Source organism: Puntigrus tetrazona, chromosome 13 (genome assembly GCF_018831695.1).
Source record: "Puntigrus tetrazona isolate hp1 chromosome 13, ASM1883169v1, whole genome shotgun sequence".
Lineage (NCBI taxonomy): Eukaryota > Metazoa > Chordata > Actinopteri > Cypriniformes > Cyprinidae > Puntigrus > Puntigrus tetrazona.
The window spans coordinates 14,742,834-14,764,406 of NC_056711.1; the positions used below are offsets into that span (position 1 = coordinate 14,742,834).

Genomic DNA, 21,573 nt, shown 5'->3' on the forward strand with positions numbered 1-21,573 from the left:
TATTTTCAAATCTAATCTGAAAATGAAATTAAATTTCATGACATCTTTACAGAAAACCAACAAATTGAAAAATGTAAATAATAATAATAAAACATAAATCATATAACATTTATTATTTTATTTAGGTTTTTTTTTTTTTAGCACAGTTATCAAGCCATGACATTTTTGTATCTATTATATGCGCATTTCTTTAAAAAAAGAAAAAAAAGAAACGTGGGATAGAATACATAATAAACAATTTAAAACCAAGTCGAATAAAGGCCTTGTAATATAAAACAATTGCTTTCAGATTGCAAAATGTGGCAACTTGACATTTTAAACACTTAAAGCATTTAAAGACTCTTAAGACATTCAAACTGTGAATTCAATATTTTAAGCTCTACAAATGCCTCTTTTTTTTTTTTTTTACACTCTATATTTCCCTCAACAGCCACCCGAAGTCAAAAGACTTATCATATTCTCATCATGTTCTCTCTTTTGTCTGTAAACCTTTGCTTCTAAGCTTATCAGCAAAACCGTCTTTCTCTGCTTGTGCGACTCCACAGTCATTTATATTTACCCCAGCAGCTGGAAACACAGTGTGTCCAATTAAATGTAAATTGTGTGTTTGTGTAGCCATCTCTTTTACAAATGTTACAAGAGTGTCCCTGTCCACTGTCTTTGCGTTTCATCCGACGTACCCGAAACCTAATGACCCATTCCACGAGCCTTTAATCATTAACGCCGTCAAGAAGAAATGCATCCCCTGCCTTTCTGCTGCAAAACAGCAGCCTGTGACAGAGGTAATTGTGGGTTCTTACTGCCGCAAATTTATTACAAGGCCTGTGCAGAGTCCCAGGATTCTTCATTATCCCTTAGATTTACCACGTAATCTATGCTGCCACTCTGTCTTTGTTCGTGTACCCACGATTACTCTCATTAAATGCTCGAGGTCCAGAGTGGCACCCGTATTACTCACACCAGCTGCTCAAAAGATACACCTTGCTCTCTCCCCATACAAACACAGCAGATCTTCTATATGGCGGACAGGCCCTGAGGGACTAAATGCGTGGGGCTGTTTTTGCTGGTGCAGTCTGGGAGAAAGTAAACAAGTGAACTTTGTCTGACGGAGGTTGTTCGAGATGTTGGGAGACAAGACAAAGTGGCTGCAGGTTTGAATTCAAGTGGTGGACGAGGAATACTTGGTTGCCTGGTTACAAAATCGTCCTTCATCTCTGTCACAATTTTACCTCAGAGCACAGTACTTAACTGCAGGTTGCTCTGGGAGTGCAATTAGTGAACTACACGTCGGTTTAGATAAAAAGCATGTGCTAAACGGCAGGAAAATTAGAAGTAAGGTGCATATATAGTATAGGTTAGCAAAGCATAGGATTATGCTTGGTAGTTATTTCCCCATTTCCTTATGTAATAAACAAATCTATCATGTAAGGTGTTCAAACGGTTGCTTCTGGCTGAAATACATGTCTGTGATCCATACTAACATTTCTTAGAAGAAGCCCTTTATTGGCTGTGCTCTCACAAGATAATTTCTAAGCTGTCCAGAAATTAGCAATGCATATCAGCAATCAAAAAATTAAGTTTTAATATATTTACGGTAGTAAATTTACTTCATGAAATCATCTTCATGAAACATGATCTTTATCCTAATATCCTATTGATTTTTTGCATAAAAGAAAATACATTTTGACCCATACTATGGATTTTTGGCTATTACTACAAATTCACCTGTGCGACTTAAGACTGGTTTTGTGCTGCAGGGTCACTTATAGGGTCACATATTGTGCTGCATATTATGGAAGTTAAAAATGCATTAATTATGGACTTTTTTTACAAACATGCAATTCTTCTGCTTCATTCTACTTTAATCAATGGACTGAATTCTTTGCGATGTTTATCATCACATGTTTAGACTCTCATTCTAAATGCACCTATTTACTGGAGAGGATCCATAGAGAACAAGGAAAGTAATAAAATGTAATTAAATTTCTCAAAATCATACAACAAAGCTACCAATTGGATGGTCTGAGGGCGAGTAGATTTTCAGCAATTTTTCATTTTTGGGTGAGCTATTCCTTTAAAAAAAAACAAAGATGAATGAACAATAACTTTGAAAAATGTCTTTAAAACGATGTACACTCAGATGAAAATAAAGTCTTTAGCAACATTAGTATACAAAGAAATGCCTAATATATATCGAACACACAGAACTCAGCATGTGCTGCATTCAAAAGTTGCTGTGATAGGAATACTGTTTTACTGCCTGGGGTTCCGGTTTTATGATGCTCTTATTTTTGTCATCACTGCTAGTTTCTTGTTGTGCTGTGATGTTCAATGACCATCTCATTTTTTGATTGATGGTTATTGACTTACATTGTTGTTGTGGATCTACTTGTGGCCAAAAAGAAGCATCTTATGTTTCAAGAGGTCTTCTCCCTCAGAGGCATGCAGCCTTACCAAGCAGTCATTTACAACTGCATGATGGAGACAAATGGGCATTTCCAGTATTGCTAATTGAAAATTTGCTGAACAACAGATCAGCAACTGCTGTTACAAGAGCTTACAGACTGAAGGAGACATTTGAAATATAAAAAGTTGGCTAAAGTACAGAAGACATTTACTCTTGCTGAAAAAAGACATTAACATTAATTAAGGCATCGATGCTGCCTTCTTTTTACCTCAAAAGGTGCACTTAGAAACGGATATTGCTTCATCTCTTGGGACTACATAATTTTAAACAAACAACATAATTCTGTATAAGCAAAACTACTTAAACACATTCCCCTTCCCTAGGGGTGGATATATTCCCGTAAGAATTAGGACACCACTACTATGAAGTGCCATCATACGTCATCATATGACTTTTTTTATTAATGCACTGCAACTGACAAACACACACAGGAAATCACGCAGCTCTCACATCCAGGTACAAAGAAACTTGTCAACGCTGCTCCACGACTTTCATCTAAATACTGAGAAACAGTTTAAATACTGAATTGCTTCAAATTTTTTCCTGCAATGAGAGAAAAAATAGCTGTTTTTGCAGTGACTCACTCACTGTAAAGAGATGCACAGATGCAACTTATTTCTCTCTCTCTCTCTCGGATTGGAAATATTTGAGAAAAGGATTTGGGGAATGGTGGTAATCGCCCGGATCAGACATGAAGATATGTTGTGGCACAATCATGCAGTCAGTGACATAAATGATTTAATGTTAGCAAACCTTTTTTTGGAAACATTTTTTGAATAACATGACAGTAATTTGAACACATGATTGAATGTAACGTAAAACAAATTATTACTTTTCCTTAAAATCTATATTAATGTCGATAATGCTTACATCTGTGAGTCTGTATGTTCGTTTGGGCAGCCATGTTGCGGCTGTAGCTGGATTATGCTGAGAAAATTCTGGCCCTTCCAATTACCACTACCCCTCCAACTAAAAGAGAATCGAGACACCGAAAGGGAAAGGGCTAGAAATGGGATTGGGTCTTAGTCTCATTTTCTAGCCCTCTGAATTCCCAAATAGGCCCTGGGTCTCTAGCTGAGAACCACTGCTCTAAAGATCAACCCAAAGACCTCTGGATGTTAGTTAAACTTCAGAAAGGAAAACATTAAAATCTATCCACTTGAATCCTGCAACGTATAAACCTCAAGCAGAATCGTTAGCAAAATTATTCAGACAAAAAGGACACTGAACAGCCCATGCTCAATTTGAAAGCATTTTCTGCTAGATCGAGGGGACTGTTTACAACCTCTTTTAAACAAACTGTAAAATCTTACATAAGTCAAGGTTTGTCTTCTCAGTGTCACTACAATGACATCCACCACTATGCTACATGGAATTAACATTTTATCACCCAAATAAATTACGGTCAACTAGAAAGCATCTTCTGTGACTCATTTTAAAAGCTTTTTGCTTCATACAGCATGTCTTAAGAGTGATGGTGTAAGCGTTGTAAGCAGTAATAAAAACTGTTATCAAACTGATCTCTTGAACACTTTGCCTGTATTCCAGGGTTGTATGCAATGTTGTATGATCACCCAGCCTACAATACGACAACATCAAGTGAGTTTCAATTGGAAAGTACCTCATTGCAAAGGCCTATTTGGTGCTTTGCAATCTGTAATCCTTAACTGACAACATGCATTTGATCTATGGCTTTTGTAATGATATATGCAGAAGATGCAACACAAAAGGGCAAAAACAACTTATTGGATTGCTGAGGGAGAGCAACACCCTGCCTTGGGCTTTGATTGTATTAACTCTGTCATTTATCATCCATTATTCAAATTACAAAGCAGCATTTATGCCTTACGGATCCTGCCTCACAGCTGGAACAAGACACTTGTCAAGAGCACACCAAAGCAACTGTGGCCTGGTCATGCTGAATGAAGCAACTTGTGTCTCATAAAACTGCTTATTAAACTAAGTCACGGCTAACACTGTCAAAGGGATAAACCAATAGTGCCTTTCTAGAGTATCAGTGTGCTAATCAGACTGAAGGGAAAGGTTTTGTGTTTGAGAGTTCAAGGCTGAGATATAACTGCAGTATTTACCGTCGTAACAGAAGCCGTGCAGGCAGGGGTTGGAGCTGCACTCGTCTATGTTGATCTCACAGCGGGGCCCCGTGAAACCCTGGCGACATCGGCACCGGAAACCCAGAGGGAAGAGGACTGGATCAGAATCCTCCACGCATTCTGCCCCGTTATCACACGGATTAACGGCCTCACAGGGCAGCAACTCGCAGTTAATCCCTGCAATTCCAAATACAGAATGAGAAATACAATTCCATGTGAAACAAAAACAACAACAGAATATGTCTGACTGTTTGTTTACTCTACAAATTCTCATAATTAATTACTTAAAAGGCCTCTATTGCCACATTTTAGGTCAAAAGCAGCCCTTTTTTGCCAATTTAGTATTTATTTTAACATACATAAAAAAATCCCATTAATTAAAATGAAACCACTTTGTGGAGTTTAATTTTTAGCATTGAATTCAAATGAAATCAATCACAATAATGAGTTTTTCAGTCACTTATGATTTATTTATACATTTAATTTCATTTGTTGACCTCACAAAGTTGTATCTGCCTTCTCTTAGGCCTGGTATGTATGCCGGTATGAATAAAACATGATATATATATATATATATTTAACATAAATATACACATATACACACACACACAATTTATTTAAAGTAGTCCTGCTGGAAAAAAAATGCTTACGACTAGTTTTGGTCACCACTGTTGCTCACTAGCTACAACCAGCTTGAAAGCATCTCAACACACCTTATTAGGGTAATAAGGTAACTAACCCCAATTGGTAACCAGGCTAGTCTGGTTATGCTAGTGCAACAGGGAAATGGATCAGACAGAAATGTACATGAATTTAAGACAGTAAAAGAACCCATAACATACTGGCACATTTGGGACTGATAGGTGAGAGCAACTTCAATGAAAATTAATGACATGCCTTGGATTGTCTAATTACACTCCACGGCATTGTTGGATAATAGTCACTTTGAACTCTCAGGGTTTCAGTTAACACGTGTATAGACCGTACACTGTATTTTAGCCAGTCTAGACACTAGATCATTTAGTAAAGGATAGCTGTGTAATGGGTAGGTTAATGTTCCCAGCATCCCTCCACATAAACACTATGCGCATTTCTCAGAGCAGTGAAGCCGTCTGTGCCTTTTTTCCTCAATTTCAAAACAGAATAACCGATATCATCATTATCCCTGACAACCTAATTTGTGCGTCTAATGGAAGCGTGATCCGTGATCTCTGTTTGAGTATAAGCAGCGATGACTGAGCTGCTTGATCGATTTTAGATGAGCTGCATTCGGTGTCCGGAATTGGCCAGCTGAGCATCAAACATACATACACATACACACACACACACACACACACGAACACAAAAAAGACAGAAATCCCACTAATGCACAAAATATAGCTATATAAAACAGGTGTATTCACACAGCAGATAACGTAGTCAAAGAGCACAGCACTCTAGGGGGAATTTGTCCTGACATTTAGGTCTGATTCGATCAACCTCTGAACTGAAGCAGCATGCCGTAATGTGTATATATGAATATGAAGGCTTACTACAATACATCATTGTCACCAAAATGATCAACAGTAAGTCAATTATGAGGTTAGCAGAATTCAAAAATCTTAGTAAACGAAACTCATGCATTGTAAGTGCGGAAATGCATTAAAGAGAATTTAATTTCTACCTTCAATCATTTCTTACTTAGAGATTACATCAAAAAAGTACAATATGAAGCACACTGAATATGTTCTCTCACAGGATTAAATATATTTATATTTTTTATTTCAAATATATTCAAATACGTTTTAATAGGCATTTATACAGTTTAATTGATTTTGATTGGGTTTATTAAATGGGCAATAAAGATGTCTACTGACTGCATGAGTTCAGACAGGTGAGAGGAATGCTCTCTGAAGTTAATTAACTTTGCTTTTCTTCACCCTTCACCCCAGTCCCTCAGTCTTCATTACCTTTAAATGGAGCCGTGCATCGGCAGTAGTAATTACCCGGTTGGTCAATGCAGGTGCCTCCATTCTTACAGGGATATGAGATACACTCATCAACATCCAGTGAGCACTCAGGACCTACAACGCACAATATCAAGTGGAAACATTTTTGAAAGAAGCCCATATCTCTCAAAAAACACCTGAGAGCAGCTTTCCACAAGTGACAAAAATATGACAAGACATTTGTACATTTTAGTATTTGTGTACTATCTATAGTTTTAAGATGTAGAGTCATATGTTTGTACTGAGAGGAATAGAGAAACAGTGGAGAGAAATCAATGCGATAATGTTCTAAACATTAGACACACCAGAGAAACCTGAAGGGCAAATGCATTTAAAGCCATCGGAGAGGTCCAAACAAGTGCCGTTGTTCACGCATGGTGATGACTGGCATTCATCTATGTTTATTTCACATAAACTGCCTGAAAAATGAGAGAAAGAGAGAAAGGCACACAAAAAGAAGAAAATAAGAATGAGAGTTGTCGTAGAAATTCCCATGCCAACCAATTATAAGCTGAAGTTTTCACAGCACAAAGAATCTGGAATAAAAGTAAAAACAAATCTAAAATCCCTTTTAAGCCTTCGAGCAATACACCTCCTGGTTTGAAATGAAAGTAGATGAATTTACATTCAGTTGGGCAGGAGGTTCCTAAAATATACTGAGAGTTTGAGTTGACTCATGCCGTCAAATGAGCCTATTTCCTTTCCAATTTGCATGAACATGAAAGAATTAAGTGGAAATTACTCTCGAAATAGAAATTTAATGTGGCTGGATAAAAGCTAAAAGTGCCCCTCTGTTCTAAAGGGTTGTTTGTAAACTAAACATGACACACTAAATGATCATATCTCGTCACGCTGAAGTGTGTAATTTTTTCTATATTAAAATACTTCCATCTCAGTTTAAAGTGCTGAGACAACTATTAGTAAGCCATTTGCAGGTTAGCTTCTCTGTGGAGATTTAAAAACATCTCTATTTGTTTGAACAAGCTTTCAGGTTCTGGCTCAAACAATGGACCCTTCTCACAGACCGTGATGACATTTTCACATTTATTAACATAAATCAATGTTTGTTTGTTTTTCTTGCATTTAAATTATGAAACCGCATAAAATTACAGAACAATTTATTAACGGTTAATGCACTTGCACAAGCATTTCTAATACGATGGCTGATTTATCTAAATTTTCTTTTTTCTGGCCAACATTTGACTTTTCAACTGTCTCTCAATTTTTGTACTCTTGTTAGGAACGCTAATATAAATGAGGCAGATGGGAACACAACAAATTTTTTTTTTTTTTTTTTTTTTTTTTTTACTTTTCCCAACTATGATGACTTCCGCTCATGAAAACCCAAGAAATGTCAAGAGTTCTTTTTTTGGAACAATTCCCTTTGGCATTTCTAGTAGTATACTTTTATTTGTGGATGCAGTTAATCTTGATTAATCAATTGACAGCACTACTCTATGTTTATTTATTTATAATTCATATTTTCAATGTTTAAAAGCTTCAAAAGGTCAAAACATAAGGTTATCATCACTACTGTAGGCTGGGGAATGACTTTTGTACTGTGTAACCATCTGGAAATTTAATTTTAAGAATTCAGTCCTGCATTTAAACATGGTTGTCAGTTTCAAAATGCAATTGAGGCCTTTGTCACCCAAACTCATCCCGTGAAACTGCGACGACGGGAAGAAATTACGTACCTGTTGTCCCGGCAGGACAGAGACAGCTGAAAGAGTTAAGCTCATCTGAGCAGGAAGCGCCATTCTGACAGGGTTGACTAAGACACTCATTTACTTCAATCTCGCAGTTATTACCTTGAGAAGAAGGGGAAAGGTTCATTTCATTAAGGATTTCCTTGCAAATACAGGAAGGCCGTGATGCCCCTTCAAATAAAATAACCCACGGCTAATGATGAGGTGCTGCGGAAGGAAAAAAACAACACTCCTGTCTACTCGGTCAAATGGATGGCAGAAAATGTGATGGCAGGGTAATGCAGTTTAAGAAATACCCCTTGATAAGCAGACGGGCAACTAATGTCTTACAATACAGGAGCAGATTTGAGGCCACAGACCTTTTAAACACGGCTCAACAGAGGGGAATTGAATGTTAGAAAACCGGGCAAAGGAAAAATTGCTCTAGAAAATTGCTTGCGGTGGACTTACCGACGAACCCAGGAGCACAGAAACAGTCATAGGCATTGATACCATCTTTACAGATACTGAGAGCACCACAAGGCTTATCCAGACAGTCATCAATGTTTACCTCACAGAATCGTCCTCGTAACCCTGAGGAAGAGAGATGAAAATGGGGTGAGGGTTAAATGGATGCTTTAGTGAAGGTGTAGACAGAAGGACTGGCAGGAGACAGACCGTACCAAATCATTCTTACCAGGCAAACATTCACACACGAAGCCCAGCGGGAAATCCACACACTTTGATCCGTGATGACACAGTCCTTCAACACAGTGACTGATGGAAGTTTCACAAAATGGGCCCGTATAGCCATGGTGACATGCGCACTTGAAACCGCCCTGCTGCTCTTCGCACATGGAAGTGCCCTCCGCATCGCATGGGTTGGAAGTGCAGCCCGTAGCCGGCATGGAGCAGTCATGTCCAGTGAATCCTGCGTGAAATGGGATGAAAGAGCTGATTGATGCACAATGGCTCGATGGAGACACTTGAGCATTAGTTATTCAGCTGTCATGCCTCAGCTGACACTCTTGCCAAATGCAGCCACTTCATGCATTTACGTCCACAAGAAGTGGCAAAAACAGAAATTAAACAAATATTATGCCAGTTGATTAACATGGAATGCAAAAAGAACGGGAATTTTAATTCAAAACTGGATGTTTTGTTTTCATTTAGTATTTCTTGGGACATTGACCTTTCTAAGGCAAACGGATACATCATGCCAATAAACTTAATGAAGTAAACCTAATAAAACTTAAGCCAACCTCACCAGTAAAGCGGTTTACGCGAAAATCGAAATCTGTCCTATAGGAACCGTATTTCACCTGGTGGGCATTTGAAATAGGTCTGTCCTCTCTGACTATACCAGATGCCGGAGTATACGAAGACCTTATCCAGAGATGTGCAATCAGAGACAGCCGTGGAACAGTTCTTATCTTGGAGAGGCAGCAGATAAAAAAGCACAACAACTCGAGTGATGCAGAGGTCACAACCCAAGAACACGTCCTGTCATCAAAGCTCCAATCAAGTGGCATGTAATTGACATTGCTAATCTGAGACGGCCAACAACTGAAGAGTAAACAACACCTGGAAGTGTTTACTTTTTTATTCCCTCTACAATGCTTCGACAATGTGTATTTCTTGACAAAAAAATTCTACCGTTATTTCAATAAAATCTGTTAAAATTAATCAATAAAATAAATGCAAGCAAACTGATTTTTAGTTTGTTTTTTATCACTTCACATTTGGGAAATTCACATATAATGTGGTTATGACTATTCCCCAACATCGATGTTTCATTTTGAATTTTTTTTTTCTTCCAATGTCAAAATTTGATGTTTCTCTCATCATCAGCGTTTCATTTTAAAAACCATTTACCATCTCCTGTCTTTTATGTTGCTCACTTAAATAGAAGTGTGAAAGTGAAGTGTGAAAAATACATTTCGCAAATGAATGCAGTCCTATTAATTAATGCCATAAAACCGGCATGTATAATAAATGACAAAAACATGAAAAATAGGACACTATATCCACCATGTGTTATCATTTTATTTACACTAATTAATTTACTTCTTTTTTTCTAAATGATCAACTTACAGAAACATACTTAACATAAAATGTCTTAACAATAAAACAAAATCATAATAAAATGAAAAAAATAAATCTACAAAAGGGTCAAAGGCTGTTCAGAGAAGACATAATAATGCTAAATGTCCAGTCTCCTCTTTTACCGCAATGAGGCAGTAGCAGAGAAGGCCTGTGAATCTTTCAGTACAATCAATGGGAGATCTGAACTACCAACATTCCTCTTTTAGAGCATGCTGCGGGGACATTGATGTCTCTGTAATGTCAGTGTACACAATGCTCATGGAACACTGAAAGAGGTACTGCTATGCTGACACTCTTTAGCGTTTAATCTATGATCGTCTGTATGCTGAAAGCCTCTAGTATTCTCCTGTGTGTGGGATCCTGGACAATACAGCTGTGAAAATTACAACCCTGAAAGATTTTGGCGGGCCACAGACTTAAAGCAGAAAAGAATTCAGTCTAAATATTGATCAAAATGTAGCTCTTTACATAACTACCAAGTATCAGAATATTTTTAATATATCTTCTAAAATTCCTTAGAAGTAAACATGTACACATAAAAGCAGAAAAATGTTGTAATACAGTCCAACTAAAATACACAGGATTACTAGAATTTTTTTTTCTCCGGAGTAAAACATCTGACAAGCAGCAAACTTACATTAAAATACCAGTCAAATCAACAATAAAACATGAAAAACTATAGTGCAAGTTTGGTCTCTTTAGGTCAAGCCATACTTTGAAAAGCTGAATACAACTGTCTAGCCAATGTGCGCGTGTGTTGAAGAGTTAACACTGCTGTTAAAATGGTGATGGCTTTGCCAATGAGACAATTGCCTCTTTTAATTGAAAGGTGGGAGTTAATTTTCTACAGCTGCTATGCTAATTGTTGTAATTTCTCCCTTTCTCTCCTTATTCTGCCTGTTATTATTCTAAAAAGACCTCAGTGTAGAAATACAATAAGACAACATGCTTTATATGGTAGAGAAGTAACTAAAGCTCAACAGATCATTATTACAATAAAACAGAAACATTTCCCTGGAAGTTGCTGGACACAACTTGTTAATTCTCTTGCGTTCCAATATTTGCATTTCAAATAATTCCATTAATGATGTGACTCAGCGCTGAGTTAACAAATTTCCTCTAGGAGATGGGCTTATTTTTAGATCTTTGTTGTTTTGCTTTTTGCGCTCTAACAAGCCACATACAGTATTGATTAGTTTGGCTCGCTGTAACATAATAGAAAAATCTGAATAAATCAAAACATTCTTTACAAGAGCTACTTAGAAATGAATCCCTGAGGGCACATGCATGCATAACCCCCTGTTAGATCAATGCAAGTAAAATTATTGGTGCAGAAAGCAGAACCACTGTGAATTTGCTTCACTTCACAGTGGGTGCCCTCAAAACTTACTCTTGAATGACATGAAGTAAATATATCAGCTTTTCGCTAAACCACACACCCTGCTGGTGCACTACATGAGCGGAAGTAGAAGCAAACCCTTTTTAATTAGGACGTTTAGCTATTCTAGACCCTTTCATTTTTGTCACAAATGCAGTCAAGGGTCAGATTTTTCTTGAACTGAAGACAGCCACATTTCTGCACTGTTCTGGTATGCTGAAGGTGTTAGTGCAAAGACGAAATGTTCAACAATAACAGCCATAGAACGGTAAACCACACCAAACATGCATGATCCCTGAATACTGAAGCATGAGCGAGCGCAAAAAAGGTAAACATTCAACTCTAAGCTCCTGGAAGCAAAATCAGCTCGACAACTGTTTGCAGGAAACTTCATGAAATGGGTTTCAACAGCTGTGTAGCTACAAACCAGCTCATGTGTGGGCTGCAGAAGTGAGAAGCTCACCATTACTGGACTCTTGAGCAGTTAAAATCCATTCTCTGGAGTGATGGATCACTCATCACCATCTGCCAGCCTGAAGGATGAATCTGGATTTGCCAGGAGAACTCTACCTGCCTGAAAGCACAGTACCAGCTGTACAGTTTGGAGGAGGAGAAATACTTTTTCATTGTTAAGGCAATTCCCTTAAGCTTTACATAGAGAAATACATGCCAAAAAACCAACACAGGCTACATGGTTCTAAGATTTCTGGTCGCTTGCTAGACGTTGCTCATAGTGCAAAAAAAGAGATTCATTTAGAAATAGTTTGTTGGATGGTTGTAGATGCCCTGACCTTAACCCCATGAAGCAAATTTGGATGCAACTAAATTCTTTCAACATCAGTGCCAAACATCAGAAATGCTTGCAGCTAAATGGAGGCAAAACTAAGACATGCTGGCTCAGTACCAAAACCTACTGAGCAGCCTTGCTGTCTATACTGAAAGCCACCTTGAAAGCAACATCATAATCGAAGCAGAACATCTTAAAAGATGTTCTAAATGATCACATGCAAAATGTCCCAGTTACCTGAGGTGTCACTGAATTGGTATTCTTTAAAGTTTGAAATTTTTGTCAAATATACTAGCAATTTCAAAATTACTTATTTTGTTTTAATTGACTAATCTGTTTTTAAACAACTAATCTATATCTGATGCTAGTATATTCCCAAGCTTATTTGAATGCCTAAAGTATAATGTTTAAAATTGTCCATATTCATTTAACTAGGAACCACGTCTATGCAGTAGTTTTTTTAGCAGATCTTCCTGGGACAATTGCCTCACAACTATGAACTAGATTGGTTAATGACATAACTGTGTCCAAGCAAGTTAAGGAACTACCGATTGGACAAAAGGGAATCCATATATGTTCTACGTATAAAACACAAGCTAAATTGGCATAGAAGGAATCTGAAACAGCTAATGTTTTCATTAAAGAATTTTTTCTGCACACAGCTTAGCCTATATTTAAAAAGGTAGAAAAGCTAGATAGCGTGAAGTGGAGAAAAGTGCAGGACTCAAATTTTCTGACATTTTATGCCGCCATAAATGCTTTCCAGCGCATGGTCACGCTACAAAATGACTATCATTAGCTCTGTCACAGGCTAAGGCTGCAGGAGGCCCGTGACTAATGCTGGGCCATCAGCACCATCGGTGTGGGCAAATTCTCATCATTCCTCAAACTGACCATGGAACCAATTTCTACCTCTCCCCATGTCATAAAATCTGACAATTATCCTGACTTCATTAATAATGCATAGCAGTCCTCGCCCGCAATCAAGGTTTAATCAGCAATGTGTCTCACAGGTAGGGCATTGACTGAGCCAAGAAATTATTGGCAAATTGTAAGGATTTATTTCCCCCCTCAATTTAATGATATAAATGACTTGGGGTAATTTAGTTGGTTTAACAAGCAGGACGACGTTATCAAACCCAAGACGGCGCTTGCATATGTAGCTGCTGCCATGGTAACAATGCGATTAATCAGCGTTATTGATTTTTGGGCGCATTCAGATTCAATCAGGCGGCAAAACAAAACAAAAACACATATCTAATGAACTAAATAAATAAAAGAATGAGAATGCAATTAAATAACTAAATCAACTGGATTAGCACAGGTTTGCACAAATACTTAAAGAGGGCGATGTGTGTAATTTGTTAAGATGTCTCATCATAATATATGCTTGGTTTTTAGGATTTTAGGTTAGATCAAATCATTGTATTGAATCAGTTTAAACAGTACTAGATTACTGAAAAAAGAAGTTTCATCCTCATAACCTCCCACACGAGATTCCTTGCAAGTAGTTTCAATTTGTTTCAATTTTCAAGAGGCAACAATAGTATCTCCGCATGGATTCAACTAACAATAAATCAAACTAGTTTGATTACATTTCTGTGGATCATAAGCACCCTTATAATAATTTGACTGGCAGAGGGCTTCATTCACTCAGCGTTATGTGACAAGAGAAATGCGGCAGTGCAATTGTGCAAATGACTCATTGTGCAAATGAAATGTTTAATCGTCTTCACTTCAACAGCACTTTTATGACACCGCAACCGGATCTGCACCATAACATCCAAATGTAAAATGGGGCAAGATTTAATTGAATTTACTGACCAGAAACAGCACTGCATCTCATCTGAGCAAAAAAAAAAAAAAAAGAAATGCATTGCATTGGACATCACATTAAGAGTTACCTGTTCATATTGTGCTCCACACAGTTATGTTCTAGCAGAATCTGATTTATATCTCTTTTGATTTATCTCACAGAGATGGCTGCCAAAGCGTGCACAGCAGAACAGAGTCATTACTACAGTCCCCTTGGTTAGTTTAATCCCACAGGCAATTAGGATTTGTAGGACTTTGTTTTCCACTCAAAAGAAGCTTTACAGGGTTGTTATTGATTCTGAAAGCTCCGCGGGCACACACGGACTCAACCCACTGGATCATTTAATCATGTTTAATAAGAGGCAGTCATTGCCTCTCTGATTTATTGCATTAAGCAAGCCATTGACAAATCCAGGCACAGCCCAGATCAAAGCAAAATCATAGCAACACTGATGCACATGCATTAAGATTGGACCCCAAAAACAGATAAAGACAATGGCCATCTAAGATCTGTCACACTCTTATGAGGATATTTGTACTAATTTAGTTGCAGTAAATTAGGCTACCTTTACCATTTCTGATAATGCCATTTTTTCATTTAGTCGTGGATGGATGAAAATACAAAATGTGAATCAAATTGGTCCAGGAGCGTCTTTTTTATTGTAAAAAATTGTACCAACAAGTTAAGAGGCTGGACCGTTCACAAAAAAGGTTAAAAACATGAATATTATTTTTTAAAATTAATTAATTTTCGAGCACTAAATAAGCATATTTAATTGATTTCTAATAAAGGAAATGGAAGGTGAAATTTTTACCTTGCCAAGATATACATTTCATTCTAAAATATAAAAATAGATAATTTTTGAAAACTGTATATTTGATCAAATAAATATAGCATATGTGAAATTATAAACAATATAAAATAATAATAATAATAATAATAATAATAATAATAATAATAATAATAATAATAATAAAAAAAGAGAATACAGTTTTTTTTTTTGCAACAAAAACAAGAGCAATGTGCCGCATAGAAAGCTGTCCCTATTACTAGGTGCAAATAAATAAACACTAGCATTAAGTTAAATGTAACATGTACTTGCTAACTAGCACAATCATAATGGTGCCTTGGAAGCCCATAGCAACAATCATTAGCAATTCAAACAGAGAGTGCTCGTGGTTAAAAACCTTCCTGTATCTTCTTGAACCATGGAGAAATGTGATCCCATTAGAGCTCTGCAGGAGACCCAGCATGTTATACAGGGAGGACTTTGTCAGTTCCACCTAGAGATCTGTCATGACTGAGCAACCTAACAACGTTGTCACCATGGCTCTGGAAGCAATACGAGGGATTACTGAACAGCCAGAGGGACCCTTCATTATTGTCAGTGTTTTAGATACACATTGTGTTAGAAGGTTCACCCTCAGGATTACGCTTTTGCCGATGAGGGTAGATGGTTTCTCTGGAAAGACATCTGATTTAATGTAAGGAAAGGACAATACAGTGGATTTAAGATATAATTTAATCTATAAAAGTCACGCTGCTTCAAACCTGTAAGACCTAAATTCATTTTTGGAACACAAATTAAAAAATTAAACTATTTTGTAAAAAATGCAATAAATAATAATTTTCTGCTAAATTCTGAGAGCTCTCTAACACTGCACACAAAAAAATGTTTTTTGCTGCCTTGGGAAAGAAAACAAAAAGAACAACTTTGTTCAACAATTAATCTCCTCTGCTTACTATCATTTTGGAGAACATCACATACAGAGGAGGTCAAACTAAGCAAAAATTTTCCAAAGATGAAAATAGGTCTTACAGGTTTGGAACGACATGGGAGTGCGTAATTAATGACAGAATATTTTTTTGGGTGAACTATCCCTTTAAGGCGGTGGTATTCTATCCTAAAAAGTCAAAAATTACATTTCAATAATACATGTCAAATCAGCAATAAAATCTGCCATTAAAAAAAAATATAAAAAATGGAAAACTACTTTAAAATGTAATAAGAACTATAGCGGTATATCAAAAAATATATCAATAACAATACTCACAATCTCTATTCCTACAGCCACCATGCTAAGAAATACTATTTCTCCCATTCATTTTCCTTCAAGTGGTTGGCCTGCTTCCCCCTCATACTGTCTCTGGCTCTATTCACACACTGAATTGTCACACAAGTGATGACAACCATCAAAATTTGAGGTAAACAGCCTTTAGCTGATATATTATGAAGCCAGTCACTTCGAATCCACACAGTCTTTAAGTTGACCTAAAATGAACCTATCACCCAATGTAAAATTATTTAAAGGGATGTAAATTCTGCAAAATGTCATGCATTTATGTCTTACGCTAAACATCACCATGGCAAGAAACATCTATGAAAGTCGCCCTTGAAGTGTGCGCTTCTCATTTGCATAGGACATCACTGGCAATCTCTCATTTAGACATGTCAGGAATAAGTGGAAGTAGACTAATGAAGATGTGCTTACTGATATAGTGGTATTAAACATTGTAAAATCATCAGCCACAAATGAAATCCTCACTTGCTGAGTAGAATAATGATGTAAGTTAGCTCAGCTCTTTAATCTCTGGCACTTGTAGAAAACACCACTGTGGTGCAGGCAGCTCAGAGAGTCAAGAAATATAATGCGTTTAGAAATTTTTGCCAATAATATAAAAAGAGGTTGGGAGATTGTGACAACGGTTTCTAATAATTTCCTATATGGTAAATGGCACGCATAAGAACATTTACAACAAGAATGCAGAGTACAGAGTGCAACATTTTTTTTTTTTAGTACCTCGGTACTGGAAGTATTTTACCCTATTTATTTTCCCCATAAGCATTTTAATAATTCATGAAGAGTTCTAAGCCTTCAACAAACCAGCTTTGAGATTATTTAAATTATTACATATTTTTCCTTTTTTCAGATTTGTTTACTTTTAGCTTTAAAAATGTTAAGTTCACAGTCTTGTTTATTATCTTTGATATTATTAAGTACATCTTAATAATCTAAAAATGTACTTTTAAATCGCCAGTGGGACAGCACCATCAGATGTGCATCTTGTTACCTTATCTCTCCTTAAAGGGTGCTTATTAGTACCCCGAGGTAAAATGTAACTTTTTAAGTTAAAAAAGTTGAAATTTGTCACGTCTACAAAATGTTAATCTGTACTGAAAGGTTTGTTACCGCAAAATGTTTTTTTTTGAAAAAGAATTCTGGAAGCCGACTAATGTGCTCTATTCACAGAGCGCATGTAATTTAAATGTGCCAGGTACAAAAACAGCTAGACTGAGTGTCCAAAGAATTCAATCTCTCACATATGTGCAAACAGACCAACAAAAGAAATAAAAAAGTGCAGATAGAATGCAAAAATGCCTCCCGTGTGAACAGCCCCTAATCTACCTCAGACAGACCGACAAACTCTATTACAAAATGACTTGCTGTCAACTGAAAGCCAACGATGTTCAATGATATATAAAAAAGAAACGATATACAGTCTTCTAAACTGATTTTTATGTAATGTCTATTCAATTCCTTATCTACGAAAATGAGCAAAACGGATTTTTCAACAAATATGCTGTAAATAACACGGTATAATGCAATTTATTTTCGAATGAACTTTTATTTTCCAAGGATGCATTAAATTGTTTAAAAGTTATGAAAAAAAAAACACGGTCCTTGTTAAATTTTCAACACTGATAAAAATAAATGCTTCATATGTACCAAGTCAGCGTATGGAATGATTTCTGGAGGATCACGAGGTACTGAAAAACGCAGGAATGACTGCAGAAACTTCAGCTACGCATCACAAAAATACTATATTTAAAATAAACATTCAAATAAAAATTCAGTATAAAATGTTACTGCTTTTACTGTAAAAATCTTTCCAAGCCTAAACGTCCAAAAGGCAGTGTAATATAATATTAAAAACACACTGATAGAATAGAATAAAGAATAAATTGTCCTTCTGAACATCTAAACTGACCTTCCTCACATACACAGGTGATATTCTTTCCATTCTCTGCTTCTCCACATTTCATTGCGTTTCTGGCTCGGCTGTAGTTCAGCGAGGTCCAAGTCCCTAGAGCAAACTATCCCTCAGAAGCCTGAAATCAGGACAGATTAAGACTCCCAGAGATGCATTTTGCTTTTTTTTTCTAAAGCGAAGCCAAACTGAAAAAAAAAAATATATTACACTACTCCCGTTTTAGGCAGCACTTTGACAGATTTCTTAAAGCTTGTTAGCAGAGCTGTAAAACGGCACATTTCCAGAGCATGTTAATGGCTTTTATATGTTTTGTGTGCAGAAGACGCCCTTTCTGACTCAGATTTATGAAGCCATCGATTCCTCTGGCAGACTACCTGCTGGCTTGTATGCTAATAGACTGAATCTGCACATAAAGCCCTGTTGTGCTGATCTATATCACATTTGTCTGCTGGTGCAGATACACTGTCCACACGCAGCTGATAGACGAGCTTGTCGATAACCTTTGTTATAAATAAAACACACCTACATGCAGTAACTAATATTTGATCAATACCTGCTGGAAAAGAGGCCAACTGATGCGTGGTGCCAATAATTAAACGAATTACAGTCTTAATAACGTCCCCTGGCAACGGGTGTCAATATCTTAAATTCAGCTCCAACACATTGGCCATCTTATTATGTTCTTATGCATCCGATCATTACCAAAGGGGATGAAATGGGAGACTTAAAACACTGCAATGGGTTGACAGAAACACCCTTCAGTGCTGATGATCCAGCGTGGGTTTCTCTTACTCGAATCCTAACTCATGATTCATCTGAAGTCAAGTTGGATTAGATCAAAAAAGACGAGCACTATCACAGGTACAAGATCCACTGTCAGTGTCCTGAAAATCATTATAAATCCTAAGCGTGCAAATACATAAATCAACCTAACAATCTCTTCAACTGCCACATGTTTGGAAAAGAGTCATTAATGGACAGCCAGCTCTTCTGCCAAACCACGTAAGCGGTATTTAACAACCAATTGTGCATGCAATTCACCGAGAAGTTAATGTAGCATGAAGGAATGTCACACATACAGTGCTGCCTTTTCCAAATGGGATTTCTGACACATTCCAGGGCTGCGAGCTATTCTCACTCCCACAAAGCACCCGAGTACCACGACACACTAAAAAATATCTACTTTTTTCGTTTTAGAAAAGCCTACCTCAAGGGTGTCCAAACTACAGCCCACGGGTCATTTGCAGCCCACCACCTGTTCTGGTACAGCCAGTGAGATAGTGCTTTAAAAAAAGAAGCAAATTTAGATTTCCGCTTTTGAAAAAATGATGTTCTCGCACAACTAAATCCAACAATAAATCACCTACACCGGTGTCTTCTCTTCGAATAGCTCAAGACCGCAGCCTCCATTCTGAGTACTGAAGACGTTCGGAAAACTAAAAAAAATCAGCTGGAGGGCCAAATAAAATGAATGGCACGCAAGCACTGCCATACTGTGCCAATGCACTTGTACTCCTTAGTGTTTTGATTGAAAAACCTAAATTTAAAAATAATAATGATGCACATTTTGTGTGCATGTAAGTTTATTGACCACACTTTCCTAGAATGTCCTCACTCACTGGTAAGTTTAAACATGACTTGGTAGGTCTGTCAGTTTCATTAAAAAATTAAAAACGATTCATATAGACATATGCTTATTTGTGCGAACTCCTTGATATAGTACTATAGTAGAAAGTTAATCAAAAAATGATGGGTGTAACTGATGTTACTGTCAGATTGTTGGTCCCTTCAATTTTTTTCAGTCATTTTTTGTTTCACTTCTTCTGCCAAAACAAAGCACAAAAATATTCACATTATGCTTTTTTAAAAATTGCTAAATTCACTATGCACCTTCCTTCCCTGGTGTTTAACTACAATATAAGAAAGAACACAGGTTTCAGTGACTTGAAATGAGGTTTACAAAAGAATTCAGTATATAGTCTACAAGCAACTCACTTATCAAGACAGTATTCTGAAAGACTCACATTTTAAGCCACACTGGATGACAAAGCCCATTAAAATATAATTACATGCATAGCTCCATACACATACAGGTCTGCTGAAGGATTATAAGAACAAGTATTTGTATTTATTGGTCTTCTGAACCGTGAGGGTAATGAGAACACGTTCGCTCTCAGGGGCGAGCCGGCATGCCAAGAGAATATAGATGTGAAATAATTAAACGAAAGACCTGACATTGCAGTTCAGAGAGGATGCCAGTAATAAAATGTCACACTGCACTCAGAGACGAGACACACAGAAATGATACGAACATGAATATTTCCATATATAAAGCTATAAACTTACACAATGAAATAGGTTTCAAAGAATGAAGAAAACAGAAAACATCCAGCTAGCAGGCGGTTGTTCAATGTTTTAAATTCGGCGCAATCAAGAATGAGACGATAATAATGCAAGATATTCACTAATGCATGGGAAAATGCTGAGAGTAATGGTTCAGAAAATCATCCAAACAACGCTTTGGTATGATCGCAATAGTATCATGAACAGGATCCTCGTGGGTCCTTACAGAAAATGTTGGTTTGAATATAATCTGCCGTTATGTGCTTTTGAAGTTGTTCTTGGTATTGTGAGTAACCCTCACCATCAAACAACGTCATCAAATCACCATACCCTTATGACTACCCCTTGTCTAGAAATCATTCATATCCACAGCATGGTGGCAGCTTATATCCATTTATTTTCCTGAGGGCTATGATTCAAACACTTGCCGAGGGATTATTGAGACTGCACTTATTTTCCATCATTTCCTGATATGCAATATGCATACTTGTCAGCTTTGTAGGAGGATGCAGAGACTAAAACCGGCTCCATTCTTGCCAGGAAGCCCACTCAGTTCACCCAACCTGTTGCACATCAACGGCCCAGCAGACAGGACTGAGATGAAAAATGTGCATGATTGAGAGCACAGCACATTTTATAATCTGTATTTATGTAAAGGTTTTTACTAAATCACATTGAGCTGCACTGTTTTGGACTTCATTGTACTGTGTTATGAAACAAGTTCTGGCAAATTCTCAGGAATGTCCCATGACCTACTGCTAATATAAATAAATATATATTGCAAGCATTGTACGTCATATTTTATGATGTAATGTAATATGATTTTTTCATAATTAATAAATGTTAAAATAAAACATTAACCAATAGGACTGTTAGTTTTTTAATCATCTAATTAA

The 21,573-nt window shown here is 36.9% G+C and overlaps 1 protein-coding gene across 1 annotated transcript in view; it reads right to left on the minus strand.

Moving 5' to 3' along the window:
• Positions 1-21,573, minus strand: part of eys (eyes shut homolog) — a 156,511-nt gene that overhangs the window by 112,240 nt on the left and 22,698 nt on the right. Inside the window, exons 12-17 of the mRNA XM_043256030.1 lie at positions 8,952-9,185; positions 8,726-8,848; positions 8,264-8,377; positions 6,872-6,985; positions 6,528-6,641; positions 4,558-4,755 (exon numbers count right to left, since the gene is read on the minus strand). Of these exons, the coding sequence (XP_043111965.1) occupies positions 4,558-4,755; positions 6,528-6,641; positions 6,872-6,985; positions 8,264-8,377; positions 8,726-8,848; positions 8,952-9,185 (897 nt within the window). The remainder of the gene's footprint in view (positions 1-4,557; positions 4,756-6,527; positions 6,642-6,871; positions 6,986-8,263; positions 8,378-8,725; positions 8,849-8,951; positions 9,186-21,573) is intronic.